The 19,682-nt window shown below is 40.5% G+C and overlaps 1 protein-coding gene across 2 annotated transcripts; it reads left to right on the forward strand.

Moving 5' to 3' along the window:
- Nucleotides 1–1,105: 1,105 nt before the first annotated feature.
- Nucleotides 1,106–16,615, forward strand: MED30 (mediator complex subunit 30). 2 transcript variants are annotated; one of them, XM_086465494.1, is made up of 5 exons: nt 1,106–1,149; nt 2,057–2,262; nt 3,248–3,406; nt 6,488–6,598; nt 16,370–16,615. In XM_086465494.1, the coding sequence occupies exons 2-5, from the start codon at nt 2,089–2,091 to the stop codon at nt 16,463–16,465; spliced, it is 540 nt and encodes a 179-aa protein (XP_086321620.1). In that variant the 5' UTR covers nt 1,106–1,149; nt 2,057–2,088; the 3' UTR covers nt 16,466–16,615. The 2 variants fall into 2 exon arrangements, with proteins under 2 accessions (XP_086321620.1, XP_086321621.1); XM_086465495.1 differs by lacking the exon at nt 16,370–16,615 and adding an exon at nt 8,134–8,149.
- Nucleotides 16,616–19,682: the final 3,067 nt, after the last annotated feature.

A 19,682-nucleotide genomic window follows, 5' to 3' on the forward strand; every position in this document is an offset into this window, starting at 1 on the left:
CCCTCTGGTGTGTCAGCTACTCCTCCCAGTTTTATATCAACAGCAAACTCGCTGACGGTGCACTCTGTCCCTTCATCCAGGTCATTGACGAATATGTTGAACAAGACTGGACCCAGCACTGACCCCTGGGGAACACCACTAGCTACAGGCCTCCAACTAGACTCTGTGCTGCTGATCGCAACCCTCTGAGCTCTGTCCTTCAGCCAGTTCTCAATCCACCTCACTGTCCACTCATCTAACCCACACTTCCTAAGCTTACCTATGAGTATGTGATGGGAGACAGTGTCAAAAGCCTTGCTGAAGCTGAGGTAGACAACATCCACTGCTCTCCCCTCATCCAGCCAGCCAGTCATGCCATCATAGAAGGCTATCAGGTTGGTCAAGCACGGTTGCCCCTTGGTGAATCCATGCTGACGACTCCTGGTAATCTTTTCCTCCACATGCTTAGAAACAACAGCCAGAATGAGCCGTTCCATCACCTTTCCAGGGATGGAGGTGAGGCTGACTGGCCGGTAGTTTCCCGGGTCCTCCTTCTTGCCCTTTTTGAAGACTGGAGTGACACTGGCGCTCCTGCATTGATTGTATTACTGCGGTGCAAGCACTCGGGGCGGACAACATCGGCGTGTTTTATACCCACGCAAATACTGTGACGCAGGAAGGCCAAGTGTAAGGCCTTTCCAGACCAGCAAAGCCGCACCTGCGCAAGCACCTGGAAAGCCGTCAAACCGACCCAGCTGCCTGCACGCGGGCGCAGGGCTGCTGTGACTCCTGCGAGCGTGCCCAGATGTTAAACCCCAGGAAACCACAGGCGGGGCGCCGGGCTGACACCTCGAGGTGCTGACGTGCCGTAAACCCCCACGGGGCTCGGTGAGCCACAAAAATGACCCGGCTCCCGAGTGAGGCCTTCAACGGGGAGCCCGCCGGGGCTGCCGGCCGGGCCGGGCCGCCGCGGGGACCCGCCGTGACAGACCCCCGGGACCGCCCGGGCCGGACCCGCCGCTCCCCACAGCCCGCGGCTCTGGCACCCAACCGCCCCGCCCCGGCGGCGGCTGCCGGGACGTCACTTCCGCCTCGGGTCGCCCGCGCCCGGGGGCGCCGCCGAGTGCTTCCGCCTGCGCGTTTCCAGGGCAACGCGGCGCCCCGGTCCCCGTGAGTAGCGGCCGCGCCCGAGGCGGGGGGGGCCTCGGGGGGCCTCGCTCCCTCCCTCCCTCCCGTGCCTGTAGCTCAGCGCGGCGCCGCGGCGCGCCCGTTACCGACCGGGCGTCCCCAGGGAAGGGCTGCGGGGCCCGGGCGGCCCCTCCTTGTCCCCCGCCTGCGGGGGGCCGCCCCGCTGCGGCTTGGGGCGGGGGGAGCGGGGCACGTGTCGCGCCCAGCCGCGGTAGCTTCGCGCGGCTCTTCGGGCACCGGTGGGCCTGCTTGTCCGGGAGGGGCCTGCAGCCCCGGAGGGGTCCGCCCCGCTGCGGCTTGGGGCGGGGGGAGCGGGGCACGTGTCGCGCCCAGCCGCGGTAGCTTCGCGCGGCTCTTCGGGCACCGGTGGGCCTGCTTGTCCGGGAGGGGCCTGCAGCCCCGGAGGGGTCCGGCAGCCGGGCAGGGTCCCTGGGCGTCCCGGGGCACCGCCCGTGCCCTGGCCTCCCGGGCTGCGGGGTGGGTAAACGGTGCCTCAGGCCGTTCCAGGCAGGGGCGGGAGGAGCTGTTGGGCAGGTACCGGTCCCCGTCGCGGGGCCCAGGAGGAGGGCTGCGATTTTACGTGTTGAAGCTCGGCAAAAGAGCCCTTCGTGTCCACTTGCGGCAGATCGGGGCAGGGGCCCGCCCGGTGACCGCTCGGAGGGGGGAATGTGCGAGGAGCACCCCCTGTTCCACTGCCCAGCGAAGCTGTAGTGGCTGAGGGAGCGGTATCCAAACGGAAGGGTACTGCACTGAGCCGCCTTGTGTCAGTTGTTTTATCTGGGATGGGACCGCGTCTTGGGAAAAGGAGTGGCATAGCCACCATCCAAAAGTTTATTATGACGGACTCAAAACAAGTACTTAATCATTCCTTCTTAACCTCTTGCTGCAGCTGGGCTCAGTGGGACTGGTTAACGGCGAGAGATGTCAACTCCCCCTCTCGCTGGGGCAGGCATGCCGCCTGGAGCTTTCTCAGGGACACAGGCTCAAGCCGCTAGGGAGGTAAATACAGCTTCTCTCTGTCGAATTGGCCAAGAGACTGTGCAGGACATTGTGTTTCGGACCATGGAAATCTTCCAGTTGCTGAGGAACATGCAGGTGAGAAATAACTTTTTCTTTTTATGGTCCTCAGCTTCCCATGTTTTTACCACCATCGACCCGTGTCTGTAGGCACAGGAGGTAGCTTAGGACATTTAAATACATAACTTTATCAAACTGCTTTGAAAAGGGAGATTGAGTGGAGAAGTGAATACAGCTCTTAATGTATTTGCTTGCTCCCGTACATTAAGTGAAGATGGAGAACATTCAGAAACACTGAATTGTTATCTCGCCCACAATGAATATACTCTAAATACACTTAATATCTGTGTTTTCCCTTATGAATAGTGAAGTCTGTTTATATGCTGGTTGTGTTTCACTGGTTTTGTTAACATCTGGAGATTAATTTTAGAGGAATTTTCATTGCTCTTTTTCACTAATGTTTTCCACCTAGAAGTTTTTGACACTTCTTTTTCTTGTTAAAGTGGACATAATCCTTATTTGTCGCTACTTAATGAGAAAACCTACAAACTTTTGCTGTGTTTCTCTGTTGAGAGCAGAAGACAAATAAGTCATTCCCGTTCCCTCTGTATTTTCATCACTCTGGCAGTTTCCTTCTGTAGTTATCTTACATATGGGTATATGTCCTTGGCGTTTGCTAATGGTGAATTCACTTGCATTGTGTCTCTGAACTGTGGCCTGGGGTTGAGACACAAAGTCTTGAAGTGTAATACTCTGATAACAACAGTGTCATGCTTAAGCATTTCGAAGACATTCACTTAAAAGAGTTACAGAGGGATTGACAATGACCAAAGTGTAGAATACATGAAGCTGTTTGACAGCAGTGAGTTGGCACATCAGATAAGCAGATAAAGTACAGAATTTTGTTGATAAAATAGAGATTTCAGTGATTTTTGTACGGATAGTGTGATTGTCTTATTTTAAAATGTACAAACCCCCCTCTGATTTATTTTGTTTTATGTATGTCATGTGGCAGAAACTCTAACATGATGTTTTTAATGTTTTGGGGTTTTGGTTCTCTAAGTTACCGAATGGTGTTACTTATCATACTGGAACGTATCAAGACAGACTGGGAAAGCTGCAGGAACATCTCCGTCAGCTATCAATACTCTTCAGAAAACTGAGATTAGTCTATGATAAATGCAATGAAAACTGTGCTGGGCTCGATCCTGTTCCCATAGAAGTAAGTATCTTTATTCATATATAAATTACAAATCAGAATAACCACTCTCTGCATAGCATATCGTCTGCTCTCCATAGTTGCAGGAGACTCATAACAAGTTTTAAATGAGACTGGAATTGTTCGGTGGACTGAATTCTGTTTATTATTTGGAGTTGGTGGAAAGATTGTGAAACTTTCGCGTTAACATCAACAATCCGTACCAGTTGGGAGGAATCCAAAATTGAAATCAAACTTCATTTGAAATTTTAGCCTTTTTTCCTCAGGCTTCTTGGTACATTCACCGGTTTGTTTCGCCTAGGGAAAAAAGAGTCAGGGCAAGTATTTTTAAGAAGTTGTGTAGTGAGAAAAAGTCTACTTTAAGCTCTCACCTGCCAGCCTGGCTCCCTGACTAATAATCATTATTCTCTTGCTCTGGCCATCAGTCTGTGCCTCTGTAGTTCCCTCACTCAGCTGCTCTTAACCCGCTGAGCTCGAATGAACCAATGCTGAACGTGCAGTGGTGATGGAAAAGTTAACAGTGCAGGAAGGAGGATTGGACGAAGTTTTTCCTAATAAAAATGTTATTCCTAGTAAAATCAAAACTTCATTTTTTCCCCCCCCTCATAAGTTGTTTCTAATTCTTGGTAATACTCTTAAAGCAATTCCTAGTAATACTCTTAGAGCCTGTTTTGTGTTACAATTTGAGTTACTATTGCTCTGTATTAAGCAGAACCGTGAAGTTCTTTAATTACTGACCTCTGGATTCTGAGGCAACTCTATTAACAGACTTCTGATTGTCCATTGAGTTTTAATCATTTAAGCATTGTATTTTATATTTGAGTCTCTTCACTGAATAGGAATAAAGAAATGAAGGAGCCCATTCTGTACAGTCCATTGTAGACTACTAATCCACTTCTGTCAGCAGTCACTGACATGTGTTTCAGAGAAAGGTATTTGGAAACCTTACAGCAAGCAAAGGAGTAAGATAACTTTCCGATTAAAAAAAATAAAACTCTTTTCATGGCTTGTTGACTTGTGTGCAGTAGCTGAATACTTGCGTCCCCTTTGAAAGCTTTTGATGTGTCTTGTTTTCCCATAGAGCTCGGATGGGGTGGGGTTGGTTGGGTTTTTTTTTAACAGTTTTTTCCTGTTACCAGGATGAAAAAGAATCTTCATAGGGAAAACGAGTAGTCACTGTAAGCTTTTTTTAATGCAAGGTCTCACTGATACCTTATACACAGCAGAGTTTTGTATTGGTAGTTGGGATTCTTTTTTCTTCTATCGACTTAGTCTTTTTTGCTCTGAAGTTAGCAGAATGCTTGCCTCCTCATCTTTTATTGGTTAGGGTGAATGAGAGTGGCACACCATTCCTCTTGGGTCAGCTTCCTTAAATTCTTATTTCAGCTTTTCAATAATAGTCTCAATTGTGTTATTTAATGATTCTAAGCATATTTTAAAGAATATCAACAAATTTTTATTGTTTTTTTTCCACAGTCAAGAGAAGTCAGTACCTACTAATATTCCTTGGTCCATTGTTATCGATAGAAATGTTTTTATATTTTTTCACTAATGTGTTCTAGCAATGTAATAGGTATTCTTACCAACTTTCTGTTAACTAGCCTAGCAAGGCATGAGATAATCGTGAAGCAGATCTGACTACAAAGCTGTCTAATTGATTAAATTTCCTGCTTCGTTTCTGTATTGGGTGTTTGCTTTTCTTTGTTTGTTTGGGTTTTTTTGTGTTTGCTTTTTTTTTTCTTTCTACTAGCTTTTCTGAAAGATGGAGGATTTTCAAAGGAAATGTTCTACTTTGAGTGGTACTTTATTTTACCATCAGAAAGAGAAGGAGTTTTTTCCAAGAGTAGTTAGCAGGCGCACTCCTGCTTCTTTATGGTATGCAAATGTAGTAAGTTGTTAACCTTTACTACATTTTTATGACGCAGTTCAGTGTGGTAGTTTTTGTCCACTCTGATAAGCTTAATAAGAATGCCCTACAAAAATTTTTGTGTAGAAGGAAATTAAATTTTCAGTGGGTTAAACCAAAGTAAGTTTTCCATCAGAACGCTGAAGAATGCTGCCAAATACTTTATAATATTACACCCCAACTGAAGTAATGAGTTAATGTGCATGTGATGAGCAACTTGCTTGCAGACTTATAAACTAATATCTTCTTGGTCATTTGCATCAGTTACTAGTCTTTCATTTGTCTGTAACGTGTATGTGAACAAGGATGTAATTTTGCTATCAACTTCAGCTTTTCTCAGTTCAGGACAGAAAAATTAACAACAGACAAAGACTTTGTGGATGTACGTTATGTATGAAATGTTACTGCTTATAATTATTTTTTAATAGAATGTTTGCAGCTTGTGAGTGTTCTGACACAGAAGCATGTGTTTGTTCTGTATCTAGTATATTTACTGATTCTTTTTAATTTAATTTTTTAGGAGGGGAACATACATTGATAAAGAATTTCTAAACTAATATTAAAGATTTTTGTCTTTATAGGTTACATAAAAGGTAGTACGCTGTGTGCCCGAGGAGATCACAGTCGAAAATTCTTATCGAAAAACTCCTATTGGGTAACAGTGGGCCCGGCCTTAAGAATAGCCAAACAGAGACCCACTACAATAGCAAGTCATAATTAGGAATTAACCAAGTATCTATGTAAAGCCAGTCATAATTATGTTTAGTATATCACCGAAATACTTTATAATAATGATAACTTCACGTTTGTGGTATTTCACAGTGCAGCATATTAAATTTTAAAATCACAATCTGTAGAGTTCAAGGATTATCTGTGATAAACATCTTAAAATGTAAAGACTGCGTTCTGCCTGCAGCTGAGAAATTGCTTAGGTCTAGGCATGGTAATACATGGGATTGTGTCTTTTCGAAGCACATCGTTTTCCTGGGGAACTGACTAAGGTCATTCCGAGGCCTTTGTGTTTGAGGCGATGAAGTAAGCTTGTCTCCACATCCTCTTGGGAAGTTTGAACCTTTGGAGAAAATGGTAGTACCTTATGTATCTCTTGGGTTTGGTTTCTTCTTTTTCTTCTTTTTTTCTTTTTTTTTCCCTAAAGCTAATGCTTCTTGTCTTCACAGCAACTTATTCCATATGTTGAAGAAGATGGCTCCAAGCACGATGATCGTAGTGCTGCAAGTCAGCTTCGTTTTGCTAGTGAAGAGAGAAGGGAAATCATGGAAGTAAATAAGGTAACAAACTGGAAATAAACTTGCATAAAATGGAAATTGTTGCTTTGTTGTTACAAAGCTTAAATTTCTAGATTGCGGTGCTAAATGCAGTATACATGATGACTAGGTAATAAATACTTCTTGTATGTGACTATTTCAGAATTCCTTTTAGTAAGCAATTTTTTTTAGCTGCACCTCTGTCTGTAGAGTTTAGGTTTCCTGACAATTTTAACTTGTGCCTCTTTTTAAACCGACATATATTCTTCTTAATGTGCTGTGTTATGTTTATGCTTAAGCCTCTAGATATTGGCAGTACAGATTGAGTTAAGGTGCCCACTGAACGTACATCTCTTCAAAACTTACCTCAGGTGTTTAAAGAAATGGGTATTGAGCATCAGATGTGTAAATATGATTCCAATGATGTGAGTTGGTAAAGGATTTTCAGGTCTACCTTCTGTATTTTGACAGTTTGAGGAAGACAATTCCTTTTGTTAAGTGTTGCGTTTATTGAGTCTTGACACATTGAGAGAAAAATGTACTATGTATGATAAAGACGCTGTTAAATTTTCAGTTTGAGTAGCAGCATGCAATTGAGTACAATTACTAAAGGTGGATTCAAATCTAAAAATAAATATGCTGTAGTAAATGCTAATGTAATACTGAGATTAAAAATATGTATTTTTACCAGACCACAATTTTGAGCATTGTTTCTTCAAACTGTAAAATACAAAGATAGGATTAATTAAATATTTCTGTAGCTGTAGAATCTGTAAATGCTTAGTAAAAAGGAGGCATAATCTACAGAAATAACTGAACAAAGGATATAAATGAGTAAAATATTTCTTTATGGAGAGAATAATTGGTGGATTTTCAGCTTTTAAAATATTTCTGATATTTTAATTTGTCTTCAACAGAGTTGTACTGAATTTTTCATGACCCATTTATTTAGAAAAATGCATGCATATTGTGCAGGAGGAAATGAGGACTACATGAATTTAGAGAAAAGCAGTTGTCAGCTTTCCTGTTGTATTCTTTCTGTTCAGTGCTGATGTAGCAGGGTTGTATATTATGTATGTGATATCGTGCTGTGAATTTATGCACATTTATTTGCAATATTTAAGTGTTAATAAGCTTAACTGTCTGTATTTGCTGTGTTTTTAATGGTTCTATGACATATTTTTGCCCTTTTTATGTTACTTGTATGCTAATATGTTTTTAAACCTCCTTGGTGTGATGTTGTGAGAATTTCATAAATGTTTATGGTGAGTTCTGAACCTTAAAAAGGTTGATGGTGTTACAGGACCATTGGTAGCAAGTTGATAACTGAGAATGCATTAAAACCTTTACTTAAATCTCGTCAGAAATCCTGTATTTACATGTAAATGCCTAGACATAATTTCCAGGTTTTCCACTGTAAATCTTCACAAGATAGTTGAACTTTCACTAGTATTCTTGTGGACAAATATTTAGTAACTGCTGCAAAAGAAATTTAAACTATACAAAACCTAGTTTTGAAAGTGCACTGATTTTTTTTTTTTTCTTTTGTCTCCCTCCAGATGTAAAAGCACACCCACTGCCACTCTCAAAGTTCGAATTTTAATACATTACAGAACAGAAAGTGCTTTGATCTTTATGTCTAGAAATAAAGAAAATCTGATTTTTGTGAGGAAAAATCACTAGAATCAGGTTCATTGGTCATAATATCTGACACTTGCTGATGGGCTCAGAGAGCCCTCCCTGGTTTATAGCTGGCACTCTGACAGCTTTTCAGTCCTTTGTAGTATGTAATGTCCACCTCCAACTCAATTTTGCTTAATTTATTTTAGCAAAATTTCAGTAACACAAAATGTTGATGAGAATGCTGTGGCAGGGAAACCAACATGACAGACGAAGCGGCTTTTTATATTCTTGACCCACTGTGTTTTCTTCCTTCGGCTGCTTGTCCTGCTCTCACAGGCAGTATTTTTTCAGTTAGGTGCATGTTACTGATACCAAAAAAAGCATTATTGCAATAACCCAATACTTTGACACTATCGAGACATTTGAATTCTTAGACCTTTCATGGGTCTCTTAGTTTTGCCCTTCTTGCTGTGGTATCCCAGCCAGTCTGATCCCTCTAGTGGCTCTGGATATATGTGAAAGACACTAACTGCCCTGCAGCACACAGCACAGCCGAAACTAGTAGGTCATATAAACCCTGTGGATCATATATTCTCACACAAAGACGTCCTGCCTTCCAGGAACCACTGACGTGAATTATAGCAACTCGGCTTTGTTTCCGCAGTTGTCTGGGAAGGGCCCATCCTCAGTGGAGGAGAAAAAGTGTCACATACTTCCTATACTCACCACCTCACTCATGGCCCAGGAGAACCTGTTGATGTAGCAGAGTTTCTAAATACTATAATAGCTTTTGATGTCGTTTTACTGTATAGTGAAATCATTTGGTCTTATTTATTTATTCAGCTGTAGCAGACCTATTTTTAGGTCAGCAAGTTTAATGCACTCACCTTGGCTGAGAAGTATTTGTCCATTAATTTAAAATATAGATCAGTTTACAAGGTAATGAATTTCTGTCCTAGCAATTCAGTCTTATTTAGCAACTGTAGGTTTAAATAAAACCTATTAAGCTTAAAAACAAAAGGGATTTTTGCCAGCACAGGGTTTAGTGCACCGTTATTATAAAACAGCCAAGCTATTTATTGAGCAGTGACTACCTCTACCTTATGTACTAAACAATTCTCTTCTTCAGTTCCCAAAAACGTTGCTTATTCCTGATTGTTGAGGTGGTTGACTCTTTTCTAGAATAAAGAGTTTACTGTTCCAGAATCAGTTTACCATTTGCATTGGTCTACTTGGACAAGTCCTGATCCAATTTTCACTGAACATAATTACTATTTGCAACAATTGGAAGTTGTTACCAAAATTTCCTCACTTGTCTTCATATTTTTTTGAGTCTTTAATGTTCTGTCTACAGGTTTTTTACCTTCTAAGTATAACATAATCTGTAATATTGTCAAGTTGTCAGGCTCACCTTGGGTCCGTGGTCTTGTACATTTGACAGGACTTAGAACAGAAAATGACAAATCTCAGACTGAGCTTAAGTTCATACCCAGTAGCATTTTCAATATCTGTAAGGATGGAAATTCTATCCTTTCTGGGCCCTTCTGAAGTGTCAACTTTCACTGTGAAAGTTTTCGTAATATTACGTAGGAATTTTCTTTGTTGTAACTCATGCCCACTGCCCCTCATCCTTTTGCTGTGTACATTCGAGAAGAGTTCAGCTTTGTCTTTTCTATGATCTTCATTAGGTAGCTGAAGACAGCATCGTGATCCTGCCTTAGCCTTTTCTGCTTGAGACTGAACAAATATAGCTTTAGTCATCTTGGTGGCTTTCCACTAGACATTCTCCGTATGTTAGTGTTTTGTATTAAGCCCCAAATTGGACAGTTGTTCTCCAGAGCCAAATAGAGGAGAATAACAATTTCACTTGTCTTGATAGGTACACTGCTCCAGATCCACTGCTGACTCATGTTCAACTTGTCAGAAAGTTTCGAAAAGGTCTTCAGGTCCTTTTCTGCAAATACGCTTTCTATTCAGTCAGCCTTCTGCCTGTGCTGCTGTATGAGTTTATTCTGTTTTCAGATGTAGTTCGTGTAGTTTAATTGAAGTTTGTGAGATAGGTGTTGGCCTGCCTTTCCCACCTGTTGAGGTCCTTCTGAATTGAACATCTTTCCACTGAGTATATTGACCACTTCCCCCAATTTGATGTTGTCCACAAATTAGATACTTTGATATGGTGATTAAGTCATTAAGAGCGGATAAGTCATTAACGATATTAAGAATATTTACCTTGGTATCAGTCCTGAGAAACATCAAGAGTGACCAGCTGCCACTTGGTCTTGATACTGATGATCACGACATTTAGAATCCAATAGTCTAGCCAGTTTTCCATCAACCTTATAATCCACCTGTCCAAACTACACCTCTCCATTTTGGCTGCAAGGATACTATGAGAGACTGTGTCAAAAGCCTGACTAATATGAAAGTAAAGAAAATCCCCTGCTCTGCCGTTGGCCACACAGCCAGTCATTTCTCAATAGAAGGCTATCTATGTTGGTCAGGCACAACACATCTTCGGTAAATCCAGGATGACTGTTCCCAGTCGCCATGTCATTTGTGTCTCTGGAGATGACTTCCAGAAGGATTTGCTGCATAGTCTTTCAGGGGTTAGGCTGACCGCCCTGTAGTTTTCTGGATCCCCTCCTCGCCTTTCTTGAAGATGAGTTGAGATGTTTCCTTTTTCATCAGGAGCCTCTCCCCATCTCCAGTAGAAAATTATGTAAAGTGGTCTTGTAATGTCATCAGCCAGCTCTCAGCACTCAGGTGCATTTTATTCTGTATAATGAAATATTTCCTATTCAGTTTCATATAAAATGTTGCATACAAAGGTTTTCATGTAGCTTCCTATCAAAACAGTATCATGGTTACAAAGGTGAGAAAAGTTAGGAAACAGCAAGCTTAAAGCTGTCCGTACGATCCCAGTTGTCACCTTTTGTCCTCATATAAATGGATATTGTTGTAACCTTTATTACATTTGGTTCCTCTCCCTCTCCTTTCTTTTCTGGAAGAGTCCTTGAGCTCTTCTGCTTTTGTTGCAGACTAGGCACTGTTTAGATTGAATCAGTATTGTGATAAATGAGATTATAAGAATCCTGGTTTATGTATTGTGTAACTGGCAGGAAGGCATTAAATGAACAGGGAATTTGGAAATGAGAAGGAAGGATTTAATGTGAGTAGTGTGTAAGTAACTGAAGGCTGCATTTGAGAACTGGATTTTTATCCTTGTCTCTGCCACAAAATGTCTGTGGTAGTTATTAATTCTTCACCATACCGTTGGTGATAGCTGTCCTTTGAATATGTGGGAAGCTGTTAAAATGTGAAGTTTAGGGATGGACTTGAATCTTAGGTGTCTCTGGACAAAGTAGGCACTCCAGTTTTATCCATAGTGTTCCTGTGACTTAGAGGATCATACATCTGTGTGATTTTCATGTTAAGAATGGAGATGTAACGCTGAGGAGTGTGGTGGAGAAGCACCTTGGGGAATGGATAATTCCATTACAAGCTACATAGCTTAGAGGGTACTCAGTAAATAAGACCTCAGACTTCATCATTGAATGGTAAATAAGGGGTACGAAGCAAACATCCATCTGTTTTAATGAACACACTTATTCCTCATTGAACAGCAGAGCAGTGGATACATGCAACTGCTCTCTGGTTCCATATGTGAAAAATATTGAGCATGCAGTGGAGGACAGGCTGTCACCGATGCCTCTGCTTGTTTTGGGAGCAGAGCTGTGCATGCAGAAGGAGCAGTTTCCCTTTCCGCGATCAGATGAAGAGGGAGGCAGAAAACCCAGTCTCTCATCTCCAGTAAGGATAGAACGGTTGTGTCTGTGAATGACATCAGGAAAAGCTGTAATTATTGAGCGATGAGCGTGTTAATGTTTAATTACACAGCAGTTAGTGTATACTAACTCAGTGAGTGTGTGCTTTCTATGGATGACTACTTTAAACCCATTTGAGAAAATATTATAAATAGGTGGATATGGGAGTTTGTTATGATGGAAAGTGGGCCTTGGTATCAATTGAGTAGCCATGAGTTAGAACATCACCTGTCAGCTTTGAGTTTGAGCAAAGTGTTGAGGCATTTTTTCTGTCACTTTTTTTTTTTTCCTGCTGTGTGCATGTAACATTGTAAGTCTTTTGACTATAAAACTGAAGGAAAAAAAAGAGGTTTTTCTACCTGCTTGCTTCAGAGATTTCATTATGAAGGGCTCACTTAAAATTGCCAGGGCAGGCTTTAGTTTTTCTCACCTATCACAAACATTGTGTTTCTGTAGAAATTTATTTGGTTTGACTTACAAGGAAATGCAGAGGCCATTGTCACCTTTGTAAGACTTTTGACAGTCAGTTCCTGCAGCAGTTTAACAGTCAGAAGGAATAGCATGCTCATGAAAAGATGGTGATGCAAGTTCTGTCTGTAGTAGAGTGGTAATCAACAAAGTAAACATAGTTGTTTTAATTTTGCTAAGATTTATGCAAGTAAGGGTACTGCTGCTATTTAATGCTTTATTGCGTTTAGATGCACTTCTGGCCTGTACTGTTGCAAGTCTTGAACAGGTAAAAACTATAGCTGGCACAGCATTCAGGAGAACGGTCTTTTATATAACATTTTCAAGATGGAAACACCCCTTTTTTTGTTGTTGATGGTTTTTTTTTGTTTGTTTTCCTGTAGCTGAATAGGTGTCTGTACAACATAGGCAAGTACTTTTGATGTTTTTACAGGCATCACTTGGAATGTAGTCTTACTCTTCCACAGTGTTTACGCTATTATCTTTGCCTGAAGAAGTGACTTTTAACAAATTAATTGAGTGCAGAATAATGACTCATAGTGATGATGTTTAGGTTTCAAAATGTGAAAGACAGATGAGGAGAGAGACGGGAATAGTGTGGAGAGGAAAGTTCTGATGTATCTCTGATAGAAAGTTGTGGATTGGTCTAGACAGCATTGATTTTAAATAAAATGAAAGTGAACCAGAAATGAGTTTAAGTCAAAAATTTATTTCAGTCAAAGTTGAAATTACTGTGTCCTAGTGAGCCCAGATCTGTACAAAACATGTCAAGTTCTTCATGGCGCATTCCTTGAAAGACAGCTATATTCTAGATGTATGTTAGGGTTTTCCCACTTGCTTCATTTATGTGGGTTTTGTGTTTCTGTACGTGTTTTCGTAAATGTCCTACCTGACCTAAGCCTACTAAGGTCTTGTTGGTTACTGGAAGGTGCAGTCCTTGCCAACTCCGTTATGCTGGCCATAGTACTTGCAGTGTCAGTCAAAATGGATAGTTAACCCCACTGAAAATTAGTATCACCAAAGAAGACCCATTAGGATTGGTTTTCAGTCACATCACTCTTCTGACAGAGAGGGACTAACAGAAATGTACCTGTCAGATGTGAGGTGGATTTGGATCTCTTAAACTCATTATAAACTGCCTCATGTAAGATAATCTTCCTTTGCTATCTTAAAACAGGTAAAGTTAGAAGCTGTAGCATATATGTAGGATGAAGTACCTTTTCTTGTTTCATACAACTGTTCATCCTGAGGAGCAGTCCAGAGTTCAACAAAGTTATTTCAGCAGAAGGAGGAAAGAGTGGGAGACAACTTGCAAGCAATCTGTTCAAACAAAAATTTGTCGTTACTGCAGAAGCTGCTTGCAGAACTTGCCCATTTCCCAAGAAGGCCATTTCACCTATCTTTCCAAGGTTAGGCCTGAGTTGAGATGTTCTTACTGGCTCAGCAAAGTCTTAAGCAGAGGCCAGCGCTGCCAGTGCTGCAGAACATATTAATTATGTAGTACTTTGTGGTGCGGACCACTGCCTGTCAAAGACAGGTAATGAAGATCACTATATGCATTTCAGTTAGGAGACCGTGCATCTGAAGGGGATATTTTCCGCTTTCTTTATTCTTTTTTTCAGCCTAGCAATCCAGAGATGGTGCTTCATCTTAGATGTTTTTCCTGTCTGTAGAAAAAGTAGAACAGAAGAGCTAAGAAAATAGCTCTTCACTGAAGACAAGGCTCTAAAATTATCTTCAGATAAATAAACAGTTGTATACTTCTTGTCTTTGCAGATGCTTTGAAAAGGAATGAAATAGAATTTGAAGTTCCCTTGTCTAGCATCAAGTAATTTACAGTTTCGTAACACTTGCACAAGAAATTAAAACAGTCTTACAGAATGAGTCGTTTGGCCATAACCTACATAAAGTTCACGTGAGCATACCTACGTAACAGTATGTAACAGTACAGTTACACATGGGTGGAGGGAGAGCACAATCTGCATATCGGAGGTTAACGGTTCTTCTTTCTATTTGCGACTTGAATAACCAGCACTGACTGTTCAGCCTTCATTTCTATTGATGAAGGCTTTGAAAAATTGTGACATTGCATGCCCTCGGTGTCAGTGAGTGACAGCTTGCATTAGACTAGTAGTTTTGATGTAACATTCATTCGTTCCTCTCAGATTGAATGTTGAGAATGGCAAACAGAAATATGTTTAAAAATGCCACAGGTATGAACATGCTTGTTTATCTCATCCCTCTTGTGCTTTCTCAAGCATCAAGATCTTGCATTACGAGCTTTCGTAGGGAGATAGTTGCGATTCTGTCATTTGGATGCCGTGGTAACTACATGCTTCTGGGTTTGCTTTCTGATCTTTAGGAGTTGGATCTCTGCTGTATATCATGAAGTCTTGGATTAGCAAATGGACAAGAAAGAAGCATTAAATAAATGCACATAGTTATCTTTAAAATACTTTTTAGTCTGTCCAGTGCTTGATTAGAAATTCCGAGCTGGTGCACATGAACTGATCTACCTCTGTGTTTATATCCTTCTCAGGAGTCTGGAGTTGAGTGTTGTCTCTGTTTCCAGGGAATGTGTCCACAAAGTCTGTACTGAGGAATATTTCCCTTACTCAAAGTACCATGTTTCCCGTGTAATCTAAGTCTAATTACCATATAACTTCAGACCATTTTTACAGGTCTGAAGTGAATAGACAAGGTCCTTTTTTTCTCTGGGCTTCTTTCCCAGCTGATGAGCTGGGCAACTTAAAAATATTGGTGAGACTGATCAGGGGACTGTTTTTTTCAGGATATTGCTTCTTTTGTTTCTTCCTTTTGTCACTGTTCCAATTACTTTGGTTGTATTACTGATCTGAGTCACCCTTTTAATGTATTGCCATTTGTGTAGTGCAGATAACAATGTTATGTCAAACCCAAAAGATTTTGAATAGTTCATCCTCTTTTGATAGTAGCAAGTCTTTCCTGTGCTTTCACTTTGCTTGGAACTCTGGACTTCCCTAATGAATAAGTAGTTTGATCTCTAATGCGAGAAGGCTGACATCTTATCAAATCCGAATGAAATGAAGGACATAGAGGGTTGTTAACAATACACAGTAACTTAGTTCTTGACAGCTTTGATTTGAGCAGGAAAATGAATAAATCAGCCACAATAGATGTGTGTATTATTGTGAAACATGAAAGGTTAGGGAGATTGTGCGACGTCCTAATGCACTGATCTTTCTTTTGTAAAGACATAATTTTTAAGTTCTGGTTATGTGCCCAAATAAAAACGAGTCTGCTGTCCTTCTGTTCCTTCAAATGTGTCTGCGGTTCGCAAAAACAATTACCTAGTTTTGAACAGTTCAGCATGCTTGGGAATATCTGTTTCAAGACAGGAGGCCTTAGCACATCTGGGTTCACCTACATAGGCAGAAGGGCTGGAAAAGCTTGACTGGCTTCACCTGTACCTTGTGCTTTTTCAAATTCTTACTGTTAGTCACTCACTTTTCTGTGCACCCAAGTTATACATCATATATTCACATAAATTTACCTGTTCCCTGAATTCTTTCTTCCAACTTAAAGTGCTATCTTTCGGACTTTGGAAAGAGAGGACCGATCTCCACAAGCCTCCAGTTTTTGAAGGGATCAAGTGTTTTGATAAAAAGACTGCTGTGAAAAGAAACAGCATTCCCTCTCTAGCAATGGTCCTTAACTTCTGAGGCGTTCTTGTATTTTTAAAGTATGCTTTAAAGAGGATGTATTATCCCCCTAATACTGCTCACAGACAGCTGAGAAAAAGATCCACATAGTATTTCATAACACTGTAACTTTTGTTGAATTTCTGAGTGTGCTATTTGAACTGATCACAAAAAAATCTTCTAATAAATTCTTCCCACAGAAACTGAAACAGAAGAATCAGCAGCTGAAGCAGATCATGGATCAGTTGCGGAATCTTATTTGGGACATAAATGCCATGTTGGCAATGCGGAACTGAACGAGGAAGATCAAGCTTTGTAATTGGAAAAGATACAAATTTGTTTGGATATACTTAATTTCTTTCTAAGAAATAACATGTTTTCCTACAACCATATTACTGTCGTGTTTGAAAAGTCTTCAAGATTAAAATGTTGGGGTTTTGTAGTAACTTAACTGGTGTTGGCGTTGGTTTTTTATATAAGATTCATCCTACAGGTTTTTCCTGAGTGATTCACTTAGGCTAAATATAATACAGCCTCATAGTAATAACAGTAATAATTTGGATTACTGTGCAAATGAGGGTTTTTATAAATGAAGTGCTTCTGGATTATTTTTTTTTTAATAATACAATTAACACTGTTTAAAAACATGGGTTTGCATGCCATTCTGAACTGAAAACCATCCCTACAGGCAGGAAAAGTTGCAATACAGAAAAGTAATCTAGTAAGCTACAGGGCTGCGATAAGTGATGAGATATTACAGTGCAACGTGTTTCCCCATTGTGGGAACGTATACTACAGGCTGCTGTGCCGTATCAATTCGTCTTAGCCCGTATCACTGGGTTTACGTTATAATTGGATAAATAGGAGCAAAATTCAAAAGCTGCATAAAGTTACCCCTATATTCTTATGGATATAATTAAGTCTTTTTAAGTGAAGACGACATACGTGTGTCCTCAACATTAACTTCTTCTGTAACTATGTGTTGTAACTTCTTGAGTATGGTGTAGTATTTCTGTAGCATTACGTATAGTTGGAATACTTTGGTTTTGTTTACCAGAATGCACTAAATAAACGCCTCATTAGTCTTTTCCCTATGACTGCCAGTCCTAGAAAACTTTGGAGTATATGTGCAGTTCATTATTTTGAGGTAATCATCAACCTTGATCTTTCTTTGTTCTGCCTCTGATATTCCTCAGTTATTCCTTAATTAGGCCTGAAAATAGTTTTAGTAATTTTTGTTATCCACAGATGCTGCCAGTGGTCTATATATCTCTTTTTCCAGATGAAAGAATATGTAAAATTCACCGTTTCTGTACAAATCTGTAGGGGGCTCTACTGTTAATATTTGTCAAGTTGAAAACTGACCATCCTCATGATTTGCATCTTGTGTATTATTTTTAACTCTCATTCCATGCCCAGTCAGATTCTGTAATAGTTTTATGTGAAAGATTTACTCAGAACCTTCTGAAGAGTCCAGTTAAATGGTATCCTTTTATGAGATCCTTTTTACAATATGGCGTTTTGATACTGAATGCTTATTGATTTGAGATATATGGTTTAAAAAATGTTATACTGGTTTGTTGTTCTGTCAGTCGTCTTCATTTTGGTTTTTAATAATTTCAACCCATTTGTCTACTACTTGAGTTAAAAGTCACTGACATGTAATAGATCTGATCACATCTGGTTAACAATATATGACTTTTTCCCTGAAATTAGGTACAATGCAGGTATTTTTTATTTCTCCTTTTGAAGGTTTTAAATCTTAACAGATGAATGGATGCCCAGTCTTATAGTAGCAAATAAACAGGATTAGAAGATGTTCATTTTTATTAGTTTGCCCAGTGTTGAAAGTGATCTGTAACTATGACAATACCTAGATGTGAGTAGATGTCAAAACACCTTACAAATAAGGTTGCCCTCTTCTCTCCCAGATGACAGATGGAAGAGTGGGTAGCTTAGTGGCAAAGCTGGCAGCAGCACTGCTGGTTTCCCATTTAGATTGACCACTATGGCAGACTTGTTGGTCAGAAATAATGGTTGATTTCTGCAGCTGTGAGACCTAACTATTTTATATACTTTGGAAAAGGACACGAATACTGGAAGTAGAGATTTTACTTTGTTGTTTGTTTAAAATGCAGGCACTCTTTTGTGTTTGCAAGGTGTAGTGGCAGCTTTCTGTTTAGTGTATGTATAAACATGCATCCACCTAGAAGTATTTGCAGTGGATTTTGAGATGGCACCAACATCTTGGTTGTGAGTGTAATATTCTCAGTATTTTGTTCTATTTTTGGAACAATTATGGAAAATGGAGATTAGTCTAGACTTTGTTCTACTGCCTGTATACTATCTATGTATTCTTACTAAAAGTCTTTATTGCTTTTTTTTATTGCATATAAACAGTGCAGAAGTAACCGAAGATGTCAATAAGAGTGCAAATATTGCAAGTAGGTGTCTGGCAGATAAAATATTCAGCTTACTCTGTGCAGCTGCTAGCAGTAGCCAAGGTTTATACTACCATTTTTCATCTGGGAGAGAGGAGAAAACACTTTAAACCACTACCAGAACAGATAGCGGAGCAGCGAAATTGCAAAGTGCAGAAATTGACAGAATTGTAAATTATCACAGTAAATACTGTCAAAACAGGGACTTTGCAAGGTGTTGGACCAAAACCGTACACTTTGACTTACACAGATGAAAGTAAGGGCAGTGAACATAATTCATGTGCTACCAGATCCATGAATAAGTATAGGATTTGGCCAGGAAGATGACAGTTTTAAGAAAAGTGGAAATTCCTCAGCTGTGAAACACTTTTAAAGGAATCACTGGGCATCAGCATGTACTGAAATTTAATATTTTGGATAATGCTAACTGAACTTTAACTGCTGGTTAATGAAATGGCACCAGATGAAGTATTTACAAATACCAGCAAAGCAATACCAACACAGATGTTTCAATGTTTTGTTTATATATCATTGACTATTTCTGTATTTCTAATTAGGCAGAAGCCAAAGAAGCGTACAGACAGTCCTAGGAGCAGACATCAGAAGATAGGTTTTGGAATATAAAAATGCTTGAGGGGGTTGGGGTTCTTCGGGCTTTGCTTTGCCCAGAGAGGACTTGGGGCAGCGGAGCTAGGATGCTGAATACTTCATAGCGTGTTTGTGGGAGCACCCCAGGTTAACACGCGCTCTCAAAATAAAACCATTGATCCAGCGCCTTCGTAGACGATGTAACAGATAGGGAATGTTCGGTTCAGTGTCGCAACACAGAAGATGCCTGCTAGGCAGTATGCAAAGGGCCAAGGTTGTTCTTACGTCAAAAGACAAAAGTGCAGAGCAGATTTATGCCATCTTCAGGAAAGATGCAAGGAGTTTACCTTTCCTCTTGTCTGTCACAGAGGCAGCAAGGCCACATCCAGAGGGCTCTAATAAACCGTGACTGGTTTTGTTGCCCTGTAGGAAAAAAACCTGCTCTGATTACAGTGTTTCTTACTGATGGAGAAACTGGAACTTG

This window comes from Leptosomus discolor, chromosome 5, assembly GCF_034619465.1.
Source record: "Leptosomus discolor isolate bLepDis1 chromosome 5, bLepDis1.hap2, whole genome shotgun sequence".
Classification (NCBI taxonomy): domain Eukaryota; kingdom Metazoa; phylum Chordata; class Aves; order Leptosomiformes; family Leptosomidae; genus Leptosomus; species Leptosomus discolor.

Bases quoted from the DNA above. Each gene is read 5' to 3' on its own strand.
- MED30 (XM_086465494.1), top strand. From the start codon at position 2,089: ATGTCAACTCCCCCTCTCGCTGGGGCAGGCATGCCGCCTGGAGCTTTC. The intron at 2,263-3,247 runs GTGAGAAATAAC...TGGTTCTCTAAG, and splicing joins AGTTGCTGAGGAACATGCAG to TTACCGAATGGTGTTACTTA. The intron at 6,599-16,369 runs GTAACAAACTGG...TTCTTCCCACAG, and splicing joins AAATCATGGAAGTAAATAAG to AAACTGAAACAGAAGAATCA.